The sequence below is a fragment of the Aquarana catesbeiana genome, linkage group LG07 (assembly GCF_042186555.1).
Source record: "Aquarana catesbeiana isolate 2022-GZ linkage group LG07, ASM4218655v1, whole genome shotgun sequence".
NCBI classification, from domain to species: Eukaryota; Metazoa; Chordata; class Amphibia; order Anura; family Ranidae; genus Aquarana; species Aquarana catesbeiana.
The window spans coordinates 295385972-295403489 of record NC_133330.1 but is presented as its reverse complement, the minus strand read 5'-3'; the positions used below and the strand labels follow the sequence as shown (position 1 = coordinate 295403489).

General features: G+C 37.1%; 1 protein-coding gene across 7 annotated transcripts in view; it reads left to right on the top strand.

Moving 5' to 3' along the window:
* Positions 1-17230, top strand: part of ELAVL4 (ELAV like RNA binding protein 4) — a 151978-nt gene extending 134748 nt beyond the window's left edge. For 3 of the 7 annotated variants that reach the window (XM_073593567.1, XM_073593573.1, XM_073593572.1), the window contains exons 5-8: positions 5665-5818; positions 7647-7872; positions 12545-12583; positions 16289-17229. In XM_073593567.1, coding sequence (XP_073449668.1) covers positions 5665-5818; positions 7647-7872; positions 12545-12583; positions 16289-16616 — 747 coding nt within the window. In that variant the 3' untranslated portion in view covers positions 16617-17229. Of the gene's footprint in view, positions 1-5664; positions 5819-7646; positions 7873-12544; positions 12584-16288 lie in introns of all 7 variants that reach the window. The other 4 variants (XM_073593569.1, XM_073593571.1, XM_073593574.1 and 1 more) reach the window with 3 other exon arrangements.
* Positions 17231-17518: the final 288 nt, after the last annotated feature.

Below are 17518 nucleotides of genomic sequence, written 5' to 3'. Positions count from 1 at the left end.
TGATTCAGGTGACTATTGCCTAACTGGGAATACACCCCCCCATCCCGCTTTGGAGAGAACTTGTCTTAATTCCTGTTGTGTCTCTGGAACAGGAGGTGCAGAGAAAGGGAAAAAAAAGAAAAAAAGGCAGGCCCTACTCTATCCAAAACTGAAAAACAAAACTAAGCTTAAGATACACGTTACGCTTATAGGGGCAGACTAAGTGTTTGTGTACCGATTGAGAGTAATGTTTAGAGGTTAGGTTTAGTGTAAGGGTACAGGTCAGGGTAGAGTTAAGTGTTAAGCTCATGGTAAGGCTTAGGGATAGGTAGAGGTCTTTTGGAAAACCACCTACAGTATTTTTTTGCGTTTCGTTTTTATAAAGACCCTCTTTGGGAGCTCCCAGCTCCAGAAGCCAAAATTGCGTGCAAAAGGGTCTTTAATGGAATGATAGCAGCCAGATATTACTGAAACATACTGTATATCTGAATGTGCAGTCACCCATAATGCTTTTTCGTCTATCTCATCATCCACAGGATATGAATTGAAATTTCAAGCCTTGCACAGGGAGGGAGTCTTTGGCTGCTGGAATGAGAGAAAAGAGTTTGCTGTTGTAAATCAACACATAGCTGAATTATATTTGGCTTAGCAAACCTGCCTCTTCCAAGGGAATGTGTTTTCTAAGCACTAACTGACCCCCAAAGGCTAAATGAGAGAAAATCTGTTGATTCCTCCATCCATGCTGACAGCATGAAGCTTTACTGTTTCTATTGATTCAGGTGACTATTGCCTAACTGGGAATACACCCCCCTCCATCCATGCTGACAGCATGGATGGAGGAATCCCACTGAAAGGTATTGCAGGCAAGTAGCCAGGGTAACTGTGGCTGCCCAAATTATCCAAACATTAACTGCATCTGATACAGTCCCTGTTTGGACAATAATTTTCCAAGGTCTCCCACAGCTCATATATTTTAACAGAATAAGCAGGAACCAGTGGGAAATTTATGCTGTCTATAGAGGCCTTCAGTTGACCTTTAATAAAAAATATCCTCAGAACCCATAACCTCTAGTTGACCCAGAGGAAGTAAAAAATACCTTATACAGCATGATCCAAATTGCTTTAGGTTTAACTACACTTTTGTTGAGGAAAAAATAATTGCCCAAGGGTAATTTTTGTCATGACAAGGATTTTAACAAACTTTGTTGCAGATCCCTACCTTTTTTTATTCCAAAGAAATAGCTCTTTGTAACCTAAGTAAATATCTCACCAAAAATGAAATTCCAGGGGATGTCTAAAATTTTACTTGCAGAATTTTGAGGAAATCAATGAGCCAATCACAGAAGCAGGAAATTAAAATTCTGGGGCACACAGTTATACAGAGTAACTCCAGGTTGGCATATTGCATTGAATGTTTTGATAGTTTTAGAAACTGCAGTGTCTGCAGATTGAAATGGAAAAGATCATTTTTAACACATCAAGTTGCAACATGGCTTGAATAGCAATTTTTCAATGCTATATTAATATTATTATATATATTTTTTTTTACAAAAGTAGAGTTTTGCTTTGCCAGAGAAAAAAAATACCATACGTAGTGACAAAGGCAATAGGATAACTCTTTGGATTTTCAGTCTGAAATATATTTATTATACGTGGAATATACAGTATATTTTATTCTTTTTTTTTTATATATTATTGATTTTGGCTAATAGACCAAAGTTTGATAGTCTTAAGTTTGGGGTAGGTGCTTAAGAGTCCAGGATAAATTTAGAAGTCTGGGATGACCACTGAGAGAAAAAAACTGTAGGATAAATAAGAATGCAGCCATTGCTGTCAGAGAAAAAGAACAGCATAGCTTGTGCAAATCATTGAGCGACTTCACAAAAAAGGAAGAGCTTTGTAGATAGGAAAAGATATACATACTAAGCATAATTTCCTGAAAAGACATTTCTTTTTTTTGTTTTTGACTGAAGTTCATTTTTAATATGCAACTAAAATGTCATAAAAAGGTTGCAATTTGTGTTGAAATTATTCAGAAAATTCCATAAAAATTGCACCAAATTTGGTCTTCTGTACTTACAATGCAAATCCGCCTCTTGGGGAGAAGAAATGGGATTGAAAGTGCATTCAAAAAATGTACTTCTCATTAGCTACACATTTCCACTGGAGGAAGAATTATTTAGGCTAACAAAATAGCTTATACACATAAATTTAACCCCATCCACGCTTGAGGCTTTGGTTGCCATCCAACATTTGCTGTAAATCCTGCGGACTGGCAGCTGAGGTTGCAAAGCGTTTTTTTGACCTACAAATGACATTTGAAATACATGTTTCTAGGACTGAGTCTTACAAGCAATATTTACAGTTACTAGGAGCATTGAACTAGAAGACCCACATTCAGCCAATCACGCAAAACTGCAAGTTTGTCTTTCTTTATCCATTCTGCTGAATCTCACATTAGTCACATTTTCTGTGTTGAGTCAACATCTATTTTTAAAACTTGAATTAGATAAAGAAGGAAAACGATCGTTTTGCAGTTGGGGGTGGATTAGATGTGTTTTAGGGGACTATTGCACATCAGGAATGCTACAAAGGCTTTTGATTATCGAAAATATCTGAGATTTTATTAGATCTGTCTAATAGTTTAATACACAGAAAGAGAATTTAATAACAACGATGATATAGAGCTTTTGATGGATGACATAGCTACAGTACACAGTCTAAGCATAGGGGATCTGCAGCCATTAAAGTAGATGTTTAGCTCTCTAACATTTGTACCTATAATTATTGTATGCTCTTTATTTTCTCCTTTATTACTTCCTATTCACAAATCTTAATTTGCTGTGTACTTTGGGCCTAACCTTCAAATCTTGCGGTGTTCAATGGCGGGGGGTCTACTATTCAAAAATGAAATGGTGTACTGCACCACTGAGTGTGCAGACTAGAACTCAACTACAAACTTTAAAACAATGAAAAATAAAAAATAGGCCCCCACCAAAATGCCCTATCATTACATCGTGATAAGACAAATATTTATTAAACAGAGCCCATTGAATGTCCTAAATCAATTAATGAGTTATGGATTTTGTATGTTATCAAATGTATCACAAAGTATCAATGGTGGAACTTTCTTGTCATCAGCAGCATCCCTCCTTGATCACCATCCCTAAGTAAAGAACAGCCAATAGGTCCCCCTAGCACACCAACATGCCACCAAGAGGTCACATATATGTATCTACCAAAAAACCTTCCCTTTATTACAGACTTTACTGGTACCAGAGAGATGGTCATTCAGATATTGTAAAATTAATGTATTTATTGCATTGGTATATATTTTGTAATAAATACATTCATTTTACAATATCTGTATGACTGTCTCTCTCTGGTACAAGTAAAGTCCTTTATCAAGGAAAGGTTTTTTGGTAGTTGGTAATATAGATGGTTGAGGTACCCCCCTAAGTTAGCTGACTACTTTCTATAGTTGTATGTCATATATATATGTACATAAGTAAAATATCCACAAGCTTTATTTGTAAAAACATTTAAAAAATGTAGTTGTGCCCAGTGTATAACATTACAATACAAGTACAATAAGTATCCATTTGGTGTTGTGGTGTTGCAGATCTCCATGTACAAATAAAGCTTGTGGATATTTTACTCGTGTGTATATATATATAAGACCTCTTTATGGCACGTTTAAATCCCATTTTCTTTTCCTCCTGAAATGCCCATAACGGACCGATGGGGGACCTGTTCGCTGTTTTGTATGTTATCATTTATGGTACTGTGATTATAACAAAAGTCCACCTTTTGTAGCCTACCCTTAATGCTCTTCCCACCAAAGCATCCCCCACCCTAAAGTTTGAGAAAATTATCACCATGCATACCTTTTTACATTTATCCAACCATGAGACATCCTCAGATCCTTCCTCTTCTCCTCCATTGGTGTTTGTGGGCAGTCCTCATGGATACAGAAAGCAACGCTAATATTATGATGTCAGCATTGTTCTCTGCACCATTATGTTGTGGTTTGATCAATATGGATGGCTAGCTGAATCTTCTAGACCCAAATGGCCATTGATATTGCTTTTATGAGATGTTAGTTTCAATTAAGCCATAAATCAGGTCCTCTAGTGCTTTCTATCTTGATTTTATTAACATTCATTGTTCAGGCCCCGAAGTAGGGGAAAGCCTTTTCATCAAAATTAGTTGGTTGTATCTGATGCTGTAACATTTCAAAAGACTTTATAAGTGATATGGACATCTGTACTAGGTGCTCCACATTACACGTCCAAGAAATGTTTAAGTTAACAGTAACATATCAGAATACAATGTGTGAAAAAAACATGTTAGAAACATGAAAGGATGGATGCTTATTAACCGCCATAAGACAGTTGTAAGACACTTGTATTTTAACTTTCATCATATGTACATGTACGAGGGGTCTTCAAAAAGTTTCCACACTTTAATATATATAAATATATATATATATATATATATATATATATATATATATATATATATCTTTGTTTTAAAAAGTGCAGACACTTTTTGAAGATCCACCGTATATATTGGTATTTTGCCTTTGGCATTGGTCTTGGTTTTGGCTTGAAGATGAATGATGAATTAAGAGCTCATCTAAGCACTGTTTGTATCTATATTTAGCAATAATAAAATAACCCCTATTTAATTTCAGAAAAAATGTTTTTTGGAAAAAAACCTTTTGCTTGGCCTCATGGCTCCAACTGTCAGGCACATGCGTAAATGTTCACAAAAATTACCCTTGTGTGTGGTGACTTCTCCCCATCTGTGATATTCTAAATCTGTTGTGAAAAACCTATAGGAGATTTTTCTTTTTTTACTTGTAGTTTTTGTGGTTAATTTACTAAAACTGAAGAGTGCAAAATCTGGTGCAGAGCAACCAATCAGCTTCTAGGTCTTTTGTCAAAGCATAATTAAACAAGCTAAAGTTAGAAGCTGATTGACTACCATGCACAGCTGCACCAGACTTTGCACTCTCCAGTTTTGGTAAATCAACCCCAATGTGTCAGTCATGATGATGTAGTCATGATAGAGAAGCACAAACAAAATATGGCTGCCTTGCGGAAACCTGTATAAAGGGAAATATTAAGACTGCAGATGCTGGACTCATTTTTAAAATGCTAACTGCTTGGTTGTCATACTGACTATGTGGTTTCAAAACTTTCTGAGATGGTACTTGGCAAAAGTATACACATTAGGAGTTCTGCCTTCACTGGATACACACTTTTCATAGTCAGTTACTCAGAAAGTTATGATTTCAGAGAAATTCAGTCAACCAGAATTCTCAGGAGGGCATTAATGGCAGCCCACATGTTTCTCTCAGTACAGGTTCCTTTAAAATCCATTGACCTTAAAGTCATGAAGACACTGCCAGCAGATTATTCTAGAAAAATAGTTTCTCAGATCCAGATTATTTTTTTATATTATTAGCTTATTACTGCCCCTCCTAGCTTCAGAAAATGAGATAAACCTGTAGATTATATTTAGACATTATATTATATTTAGACATCAGAAAAGCTATGCTATTAAAAAAACATTGTTTACAACCAAATCTTTTTTTTTTTTAATTTGTTTCTAGTTCCATAGGAGACGTTGTATTAGAGAAAACATCTGATTACAAACATTTCCTTTCTTCTTGACCAGGTTTCCTATGCCCGTCCCAGTTCCGCATCAATCCGTGATGCTAACTTGTATGTTAGCGGCCTTCCAAAAACGATGACGCAGAAAGAACTGGAACAGTTATTTTCACAGTATGGACGCATTATCACCTCAAGAATTTTAGTTGATCAAGTTACAGGTACACACTGTTATAAGATGGTTCCACAGATATCAAAACACTTGCATACTTGCCTTTGGCCGTTGGTGGCAGTCCAAACAAGGGATTCCCACTTGTTTTTTTTTCTTTTAATGCATATCTCCATCAGTCTGCACATTAGTAAACTGGAAAAAGTTCAAACTGGCTTGGAGTACTGTGAGAAGAGATCTTCAGTGGCAGGGAGTGAAACCTCTGTTTCAGTTCCTACTTCAGGGCATTTACATAAGACAGTCCAGGTTTGGGATTGTTTTGTTATACAATCAGAAGAGATGAACTAATATAAGACATTCAAAACAGAATTTCACCTCTTTATGTACATCTATCGCAATATGTAATGATGCCAAGTAATCATTTAAGCGAAGTTGTGCTTTGCCCATGAATAACAAAGCAACAAATGTACTATAATGTCCCCTGCCCAGCAGCACATACTTAGTTTTCCTTTCACTCCTACACAGCTGTATTCAGATCCAAGGGGCAGGAAAAATAATTTTATGTCGGCCATGAGTCCTTCAAGTTATGGCTTACACTGGTGATATAGACTCTTCCCATGTGAAAGTGCTGGTGCTTGGTACTGTCACATAGAATAAGTCACATGCTTCTCCATATTCTGAAGTGTCTAGTATTTTCTTACCAGTGCCAGAATGGGATGGCAGGGATGGGAGGAAAAATAAATATGTGCTGCTGGGGATGGGGTTTAAAATGTTTTAAAATGTGCCACTCCCAGTTCTTTTCACAGGGGCCTGGTGCCCCAAGCCATCCAAATACTATTTCTATTTAGTAGAAATTATTTAGAAAGAGAGGGATTTTTTACAATTAAATAAAAGGAAGAGTGTGATTTTCTCTACCTATAATGTACTGTACATTTAAAAAAATAAATAAATATCTAAAATTGTTTTTGCCAGGATTGCTATACTTTTCAATATATTTTTACATAATCCCATGAATATAAACTTCACTTTCAACTCCAGCTTGTCGGTATAAGCCGTGCTCTATAGATACCAAGAAACCACCATCTTCCTCATGAAGCATAAGTGTATTCATATGGCAACCAAGCCAGCTTAAGGGCAAATTTGAAGGGCAATTGCCTGAGGCCTGACTTTTCATTTACGTATAACATTAGCTTTGTTCTATATCTCCCTGGACTGAGTTTTTTATGGAACTGTTTACTCTCTCCTTAATATGTCAATTTTAGGCATGTCATTTAGAGATGTGGTTGGGGGGGGGGGGGCAGTAAAAATGCTTGTTTTTTGACGCTTCCCAACCTCCCCCACTTATCCTGCAATAGGCAATATACAGGGGTCTTTACATGCCATGGTCATGATGCTTCACTTTATGCCAGAAGCAAAGTTTACCCAACATGTCCCAACAGTGATCAGCAGGCAGCAAGGGAAACACTCTGGCTAATGGGGAACACGGTTACAGTGCATTTGTTGGCAAAAATGGGGTTAAAACAGGTGGTGGGGAGGCATCTCATCACTTCCTCACTGCCTGTCAGTAGCTTCTGAAGCATGATCCGAGCTGGTTCCTTTTGTTTCCCAACTAGCCTTATCGGAGTGCTGCTTCTTCTGGAGGAGGTTACCTTATAGCCTCATTAAAATTCGAGACAAGTGCTAGAAAAGTAAACTATTTTTATGAGTAATCTAGAGTAGCTAAAGATGGCAATGAATTATACAAACATTGATTATGCAGTTTAACATGAGCAACCACGTTTCTACTCCCAGTTCATCTAGCCTGCCTTATAACAGCACACACTGTTTTTCCACTGTACATTTAGGCTTTTACCAATAAAATCATAATTTCTTTCTTACAGGTGTGTCTCGGGGAGTCGGATTTATCCGCTTTGACAAGAGAATAGAGGCAGAGGAAGCCATAAAGGGCCTGAACGGACAAAAGCCAAGTGGAGCAAGTGAACCAATAACTGTGAAATTTGCCAACAATCCTAGTCAGAAAACTAGCCAAGCATTGCTCTCCCAGCTCTATCAGTCCCCCAACAGACGTTATCCAGGTCCTCTTCACCACCAGGCACAGAGGTTCAGGTAATTATAAATTTATTTTGAGGGATCAAAATAAATCAAGTCAAATAACTACAATGGAAGTCCTCTTCTCAAAAATGTGTTTTAAATTAAATAACCAGTTTGGTTAACAATTAAGAAATAAAAACATGTGGACAGTTTAATACAAACTATTATTACATGGGTGACAAACATGTACATGTGACCGACGCATGATTAAAAATAACCCAAGACTGACTAAGCTTACTATTCCTTGAAAACTGCAATGAGTGGCTCTAGTGAACGCTGGTCAGGACTGTTGTGTAAAAACTCAGTTCATCATAACAGCCAATTTAGAGAAACACACGTTTAGTAGCAAAATTGGCTAACCTTTTAGTTAATTTTGCATGATTTTTTGTGGAATGATATATATATAAATTATAGAGGTACTTGTGTTGCAGCAGTGTGTGGAAGGAATTGCTTCTAGCCCAATAAGTAGGAATGGGGCTGGAGCTACCATAAACACTATGTCACCATAAGGAGGTTGGCGACCTCCATAATTTATTCAGTTGCTTTGTGAGACTTCATAAAACTCCAGGTATTGGAAACTCTATTTAGCCATTGAAAAGGAATATGGAAGGTCCTAAGGTTTCTAAATTACCTTTTCACACCACAATGACATCACTACTTGCCTGACCAATAAAATGTATTTTCTTGCCCTGACATGGCATGATATCACTGCCATTATTGATCTTAAACAACAACACTTTTTTAAGTGGGTATCCTTTCAACCCTTTTCAACCTTTTGCTGCTGTAGTGAAAAAAATATTTTTTTCAAGCTTGGCTATTCTTCTGTGCATTGCACTGGTTTGCTCTTGAATCGCATCAATTTGTCAAGTTAGCTTCTTTGTTTTATTACACTCAATATGATTGTAAATTTTTTGCCATACACACACACGTCATATGGAGCTATAAAAAATCTTTGAGTATTGGAAAGAAAATTTGTTCTGTCCTTGTTTGCCTTTAATTTTGTTGTGTACAATAAGAAAAGTCCTGTTTGTGCACATCAGGGGCTGGCAAGACACGCAGAAGCAGACCAAGGCTTTGTTTATGCTGATATCTGTATCTTCAGACATTGATTTGTTGGCTAGCTGGCTTATCTTTATGGTAAGAAATTGCTTACTGTACGGCTGGCTAGAAAATATGTAAATGGAGACAGCAATGTCTGGGTTCGCACAGCATATACAATAGAAAGGTAATATTCATGTGGTGTCGGATGATGGAAAAGCCAATTTCTTTTCTGGAGTTATTAGACTGACTGTCCACAGTGGCAGGGCAAGTGTTAAGTCTGCTCATGCCAGATAGGCCAGTAGCTCATTTTTTCCAGTGTAAAGGGGTAATATGGTGTAAGCGAGGATGTCTCCTCGTCTCTGTGTAAGATAGATTGATTATTCACTCAAAACTGCTCAAAGGCCTATTTTATTCAAGGCTGAGAACTAATCTTTTGCCAAGTTTCAGAAGGTATTGATCAGCTTCCTTCCAATATGCTCCCATGGTGCTTCACAGGGCTGCTAGGCAGTGCTTGGAAGCTGAAATCTTTTACGAGCTATCATTTTTTAATATCGGTGTGTGCAGTGCCTAGGAAAAAAAGATTAATTATTGCTTGCCTTCTTCTAAATGCATAACTATTTTTGGTGACATCTTTACTCCCCCCACCTCACAAATCCCTCTTTAGACCTTCCAAAAATGTAACATTCTGTACTCTGATTTTGTTCCAAAAATTGGAGCAGACTTCTACTGCCTGAACCATCTTGAATCTGACAGGTAAAGTCCCAGGCGAATGAAGCATTGTTTGCTGTCGATCAGGGAACATCCCAAGCATTACATGGAATTAACATTTTGGAGCTTACATGAAGAGATAGACAAACTGATGGCAGAACTGAGTGTCAGTCTTTGCACTCCCTTTACATTTTAAATAAGCTCTGAGTTTGCATTAAAAAACAAGTCCAGTCTGATAGGAAATCAAGATATTGTTATAAAATGAAGAGCTGCTGGAACCACTAAATATAACCTATGAAAACATTATTCTACTTTCAAAGAAGAGTAGCCGATATATAGTCCAGTATCTGATGCTTTGAAGAATGCTCCCTTTTGCAAAATGGGACCAGAGTATTTTTTTCCTGGTCGAGTGATTACACACAAAGTCCAACTCTGGATCACATTCTTTTTTTTATGTATAGAATGGGGAAGCTTTAAAACCTCAGGTGTTTTTTGCCATTTTTGTCACTAGTGGTATATTATCCATCAGGGCAAAAAGTGATCAGAAATTTCTTCAATGGCAACACAGATAAAATTGAATTTTTAGAAGAGGGAGGAAGGGTTAGATCTTCTGTATTGAGCAATTAACCAGGGCTTGTTAGACTGGATATACTAGGGGTGGGTGAGCCATGTAGAGGAAAGGCAGGCCATGGTTAAAACAGTTTAGTTTATTATCCACATAGTAAAACCATAAGGTAAAAAGCCAACAACTTTGATAAAGCACATGCACGTGAAACGCATCGTCACGGCAACAGACCGGCCTGCGTTCCACGCTGGTTCCTGGAGGGATCCATCTTGACTCCACACTTCTCACTGCTGTCCCATAGTGACGACATCCAGGTGTGTCCCGGCTTGACTTCCTGGATGACAGTTATCCATCTCTCCCAGGCATGGTTATTGGCCCCCCTCCATGCGCCCCTGGTTGTCGGAAAGGATTATGCCCAGGATATCAGAGTGGTATTGTTGGATTTTTGCCTTATGGTTTTACTATGTGGATAATAAACTAAACTGTTTTAATCATGGCCTGGCTTTCCTCTACATGGCTCATCCATCCCCAGGATATCCAGTCTATCGAGCACTGGTTACTTGTGTTGTATGATTTTGTGCTGCATCTTCCAAATGTGAATTGCCAGCTGCACTAGTCCTGGATTTTTACAACCTCCTTTTTTCCTCTTTGCCTGCACAGCAACCTGATCCACAGCTCTTAGCGCTTGGGACATAGTGTTTTGTTATCTTCTATATTGTGGTTGTTTCTGTGTTCTACCTCAGCGATAGCCCGTAACACCCATGTTTATTTGTACTGGAGTGACAGGGCAGGGTAAAATCTTTTCAATTGGGTCACACACAGAAATTAAAACTTGATGGAAACTTAGGTCTTTGCCACTCTAAAGTTAAAAAAATGGGTAAAGTGTATGTCAAACCAAAAGCTTTTTTTTTTTGTTTTGTTTTTGTTCATTTCACTCATTTTAAACATCACTTGTTCTGATAATGTCTTTACATTTTCATTTGTGAATGTTGTTAAAAACTCTTATATTATTCAAGGTTATGTACAGTGATTCTTTAAGATATTGCTAGGCCCAAGGTAATACTCTTTAAGAGTGCCTGCACTTTGCTTTTAATAATACCCTGTAAAGAAGACCTCCTGAGGATACAAAAGTTAAATTGAACCTGTGGTCAGGCAGTAGACATTTAAATATTTACATCCTTACAACCTTAACAAATAAATGAACCTCCACATCTTTAACTGCAGCATTTAACACTCAGAAATTCACATCAGAACCAATGAGGACATTCATGTCATTCTCTCAGCAGCAAGTTCTCCTTGCTCCCCATCCCAGTCGTGACTCAGCAGACATCTATTCTCTAATGTTAACACAGAGCAAGTGCTCTGGGATGGGAGAGCAGGTTGAGCTGAGCTGCTGAGAGAACAGTCTGGATGACTTCAGTGCTTTTGTTGTGGACTTCGAGAATTAACTTCACCACAGTGCCTGTAGCTAGGTCATATAGAGCTTGGTTTAAATGTAATTTACTGTTGAAGAATATGCACTTCATGAATGCCCATAGACTGGCCAATTACAATTTTTTTCACAGACCACAATCTTAATATGCTGCTGGATCCTTGAAAATACTTCCAGCTATGAGCAACCACATGGCACCCCTCCTGCCTCGTCCTTATACAATCTTTGCTATTTATGGAGGATATATTTATAGAAGTTTTAAATTCAGAGCTGCATTTCAATCAATCAGATATCATGATTTTTTTTTTTTTCTTATGTTGTTAAATAAATGAAAACTTTCATTATATCAGCCGTCTGCTCTTTGCTGGCTGGCAATACTTTTGGTATCAGGCTTTGTATTCAGTGTGTCCTCCAGCCCTAACAGTGTTTAAGGTGTACCTGTGTGCATTATACACTAAGTAGAGTGGTATTTGCATTGTGTAGAAGGCACCTGCTATTACCGGGTGTCTTTGCATCACCCCAGGTTTCCAATAATGGTGTGAGGGGTAAGATATGTTATATGAGGACTTGATATATGAGGCGAGGGCTACATTTTGTCCTTCCAAGTATGATTGAAATTTTATTTAAAAAAATATACCTGCCTACTGTGCAGTGTATTTTGTTCTCCAGAGCTACAGGTGCACTTTAAGCCCTACATACAGCATCTGTTCCTGTCCACAGTATTTGAGTAGAGAAGTTAAAAGGCAGGCTGTTACATTTCTGGAGGTTTTTCAATGTATGAAATGCTGCTTGATTGACTCCTACAGGCTAAACCGCCCAGCAGCTAATCAAGTGTTAGAAGATTTGTCTTTCTATTGAAAAGGGACGTCATTAATAAAGGCTCCATTGAGCTCTCTTACCATCTGTAAGACATTAACCCAAAGACACTCCTTCTCTTTCAGGCTGGACAATTTGCTTAATATGGCCTATGGCGTTAAGAGGTAATTAGAATTTTACAGAATGCCAGATGTCCATGTTGGCACAGATTGGTGCTATAATTTATTTCTTTTCTGTTTGTTTTGTTATTTTTTTTTTAATTCACTAACTTTATTTGTGTTTGTTTAATTGCTCCTTTTTTTCCCACCAGCATGCAAGATTCTGTTCTTTTGAGTTGGGACTTCTGTTGATTTTTACTTTTCTAAGGACGTCAGTGTATTGTGTGGTTCCATTTTTTTCACCATTTTGTTTTTATCCACAGGTGGGCTACAGCAGCAGTTAAGGTATACCAGCTACACTGACTAAAAATTAATTCTAAGAGTCAACAATGACCTATTCCAAATTTAATTTTTATGCATTAGGGGGTCTTTCTGGTTTGTATAATACATTCAGGTGTATCACTAAGCTTTTGTTTTGGATAGAATGGGAAATGGTTAGACCCTCTGTCTGTAAAGTTTTTATTGATGTGTGTATCCCCACTGGGGAGATACATCTCTCGATTTGTACTGCTGACTATTGCAAATTGTGCTCTCAGACCAAGAAGTTAGGGGCAGTCTTCCAATGGAGACACCTCTTTCAGGTACCACTATTTTCGGAGGGGAATTACACTTACTTTGGAAGATTTCCTTTAACTTCCTGTTGCTCCTCTGGGACACAGGATTTCTTAATGATACACAGACATAAAAAAAAAAAAAAAAATCTGGCTGTGATTTAAAACCCTTCTCTACTCTATCCAAAAAGAAAACAAAATACACTTGCACCTACACTTTAATTTAGGCAAATGCCCAAAATGACATCCACTATCTTAAGAGGCAGGACAATACCATGATAAACCTGTAACAGGCTTGCAAAGTAAGATTTTTCTAAAAACTGTAAGGCCCCTTTCACACTTATACGACTTGTCCCACGATTTTGTACTGCAAAATGGTATGACAAGTCATTCTCCATGATTTTCAATGACTACCATTCATATTGGCACGACTTTAAGTCCTGCCGACTTCAAAGTAGTCCCTGCACTATTTTGGTCCAACTTCCATACGATTTGTACTCCATAGACCTCAATGTTAAACCCTCAAGTAGCATGCAAATCGTACCTGAATAATATAGACACGATTTCAGCACTACTTTGGTCCAACTTCCATACGATTTGTACTCCATAGACCTCAATGTTAAACCCTCAAGTAGCATGCAAATCGTACCTGAATAATATAGACACGATTTCAGCACTACTTTGTGAGCACAAGCTGAGAATGGTTAATGCCAAAGTTGTGGCAAAGTCGTACAAAGTAGTACTGCTCCCAAATAGCGGCAAAATCGTGTCAAAATCGCGGTAAAATCGCGGCAAAGTAGCGGCCGCGAAATCGTGGTAAAATCGCGTGACTTTGAAGTTGTATAAGTGTGAAAGGGGCCTTAAAGTTAAACACAGTTATTTGAGTTTTATGGAATTTTAAAGGCAGTATTATCCACCTTAAGGCCCCTTTCACACTTATACAACTTGTCCCACGATTTTGTACTGCAAAATCGTACGACAAGTCATTCTCCATGATTTTCAATGACTACCATTCATATTGGTACGACTTTAAATCGTGCCGACTTCAAAGTAGTCCCTGCACTACTTTGGTCCAACTTCCATGCGAGTTGATGTCCATAGACCTCAATGCTAAACCCTCAAGTAGCATGCAAATCGTACCTGAATAATATAGACACGATTTCAGCACTACTTTGTAAGCATAAGCTGAGAATGGTTAATGCCAAAGTTGTGGCAAAGTCGTACAAAGTATTACTGCTCCCAAATCAAGGCAAAATTGCAGCAAAATCACTGTAAAATCGTGGCAAAATAGCGGGTGCGAAATCGCGGTAAAATCGCACGACTTTGAAGTCGTATAAGTGTGAAAGGGGCCTTAGGCTGTGTTCACACCATTGGTTCCCCGCATCCAATTCGCAATAGCAGGAGATTTTTACCGGCTCTCTTTGAAGTCGGTTCACATATTTTCACTGTGGCTCCGGTTGCGAATTTGCACAGGAGCCCTGTGCGAAATTTGGTCCATTTCAGGTCCGAATTCAGCCAAAAATTTGGGCTGAAATCGGACCTGAAACGGTGAACCAGGACGCACCGGACCCCTGCTGGGAGCCGCATGTGGCGATGGTGTGACCCCAGCCTCAAACATCAGTTTTACAGCAGTTTGAAGAAGCAGATGAGCAGAAGCAATGCATATGAGGAGGGACATATGCTGCAACAAATTTAGATCTACAGGAGCAGGACATATGGGGGGGGAGCAGTGGGGTTGATTTACTAAAATTGGAGAGTACAAAATCTGGTGCAGCTGTGCATGGTAGCCAATCAACTTCTAACTTCAGCTTGTTCAATTAAGCTTTGACAAAAAAAAAAAAAATGTGGAAGCTGATTGGTTTTTATGCAGAGCAGCACCAGATTTTGCATCCTCCAGTTTTAGTAAATCGACCCCACAGCTATCAAATTTTCCAGAAGCACAGGCAATAGAAAGGTTTCTATGCCACCATTTAATAATAATGAAAAGTAGTTAGATATCATCTAATACTAGAAAAAACGATTTAGTAGGACACCAGTTTATTGTCAGTGTCTGTAATTAATTAATTAAACAAACCTAATTTTAGGCATGTGCCTAGTAGTTTTGGATGCCAATAGTGAATACATGCGCAGTAAGACTTCTGTGTATAACCTGGATGAGTAAAAATACATTCAGTAAATCATTACTAAATCAGTTATCGCCTGAAGTTATGCTTGGCATTTTTGAAAAATAAAAGGTCCATCTCAGCAGCTCAACATAACAAATGGCCCCAGTATCTGGTTCTGATGAAAACAAATGATCTGTATAGCTGTGGATGCCTTAACTGCCTGAAAGCTTTTTTTCATTTGCAGGTTTAATGACTTTCACCTTTTATATATTGGTTGGTTTCTTTTATGCCTTCACAAGCACTTTATTACAAGGCCAGTGTTTCTATTAAATGAAAATTAAGTGATATTTTCTGTTATTATATATGTCGGTCAATATGGAATCCAGCCTTCATACCAACACATTATGGATTAAAATATAAGAAATGTTCTAAATTTAAAAAAAAAAGTTAATTGTGTGAAAGTTGGTAATTTATTAGTTAAATAATTGCAGCTGGAAAGTTACATTTTGTCAAAGCCTGACTTATATCAGGCTCGTTATCCCCTGAATATTAAATGCCTTTGCTACCTTATTGAGCTAGGAATACATTTGAATAATTATGTCCAGTATTTTCATTATTTCAATATTTCAAGAACCTGGGTGAAAAAATACTAATTAAAATTAAAGTTTGGAAGAACAATACCCAGGGCAGAGATGTAACCCACTGCTGGCCAATCAAATCTTTCTTTTGTGAGTCTTGTTGATAACTACCTGAAATCATTTGTTACAAATACTAGCTTATGTGCCTGAATCCATTGATTTGTATTTGCCTCAATTTATTTATATAAGAAACCTATCAAAAAACTTATAGTATCCAAAATTGTATACAAAAGTAAATTGATCATATGGTGGGCTGATATCAAATATGGATTATGTATATTGTTGTTGCTTTTACAATACATTTTTCCATTAGTAGAACCATTTCATGTATATTTAAACCATTTTTTTCTTTCTCGATTTCTACTACCTATGTTTGTTATGACTTTATTTATATCTGTTTTCTCCCTTTCCTTTTAGGTTTTCTCCAATCACTATTGATGGAATGACAAGCTTGGTTGGAATGAACATCCCTGGGCACACGGGTACCGGTTGGTGTATCTTTGTTTACAACCTCTCTCCCGACTCAGATGAGAGTGTCCTTTGGCAGCTTTTTGGCCCATTTGGGGCAGTCAACAACGTCAAAGTCATCCGTGATTTTAACACCAACAAGTGCAAGGGATTTGGCTTTGTCACAATGACCAATTATGATGAAGCAGCTATGGCTATCGCCAGCCTTAATGGATATCGCTTGGGAGACAGAGTTCTGCAAGTTTCCTTTAAAACCAACAAAACCCACAAGTCTTGAATTTCTAGCCTACATCGACCTAAAAAAATTCTGTTCATGAACAATATAATGAAAAAAAATAAAAAACAGACTATAAATGGCTTATAACCAACCATGGACTTTATAAGCCAGTGTTGCCTAAGTATTACCATTGGATATCCTGTGATAAACCAGAAAGGATTTTATAATGCTTAGAAAAAAGAAAAATAACAAAAAAACTTTGATGCATTGAATGTTCTTTCATAGCTGTCGTCGTTGAATATAATATACATAGAATACAATGAGCAGGGCTTTTTTTAACCCAGCCGGCTAGTTTTACGCCTTCTTTGAAGGTGGCTGTTTTTAAGATGACCATGAGTTCATTTGAAGAATTAAAAAAAATTAAAAAAAAATAATTAAAAAAACTTGAAAAAATAAAAACAATTTTTACAAATGTAATACAATAAAGAAAAGAAAAAAGTTTTTTTCTTTTCTTTCTCAGCTTTCTTTTCTGTTCATAAGATGAGACCTTTTCAGATTGGTGACCTGCTCCCCCCCTCCTTTCCAAAAGCCCTTTTAGTGTGGGAATGTAGCAAAGGTTCTGACACTCAAAGGGTATGTGTATGCATGTGTATATCTGTGTGTATATATATATAAATCTATATATATCTCTATATATATATATATAGAGAGAGATATATATATATATAGAGATATATATATCTCTCTATATATCTCTCTCTCTCTATATATATATATATATATATATAGATATATAGATATATATATCTATATATCTATATATATATAGCTATAGATATACACTATATATATATATATATATATATATATATATATATATATATATATATATATATATATATATATATATTTATATATATGTAGAAACAATATGGTATGTAGGTGCAAAAAGGGAACAAAAA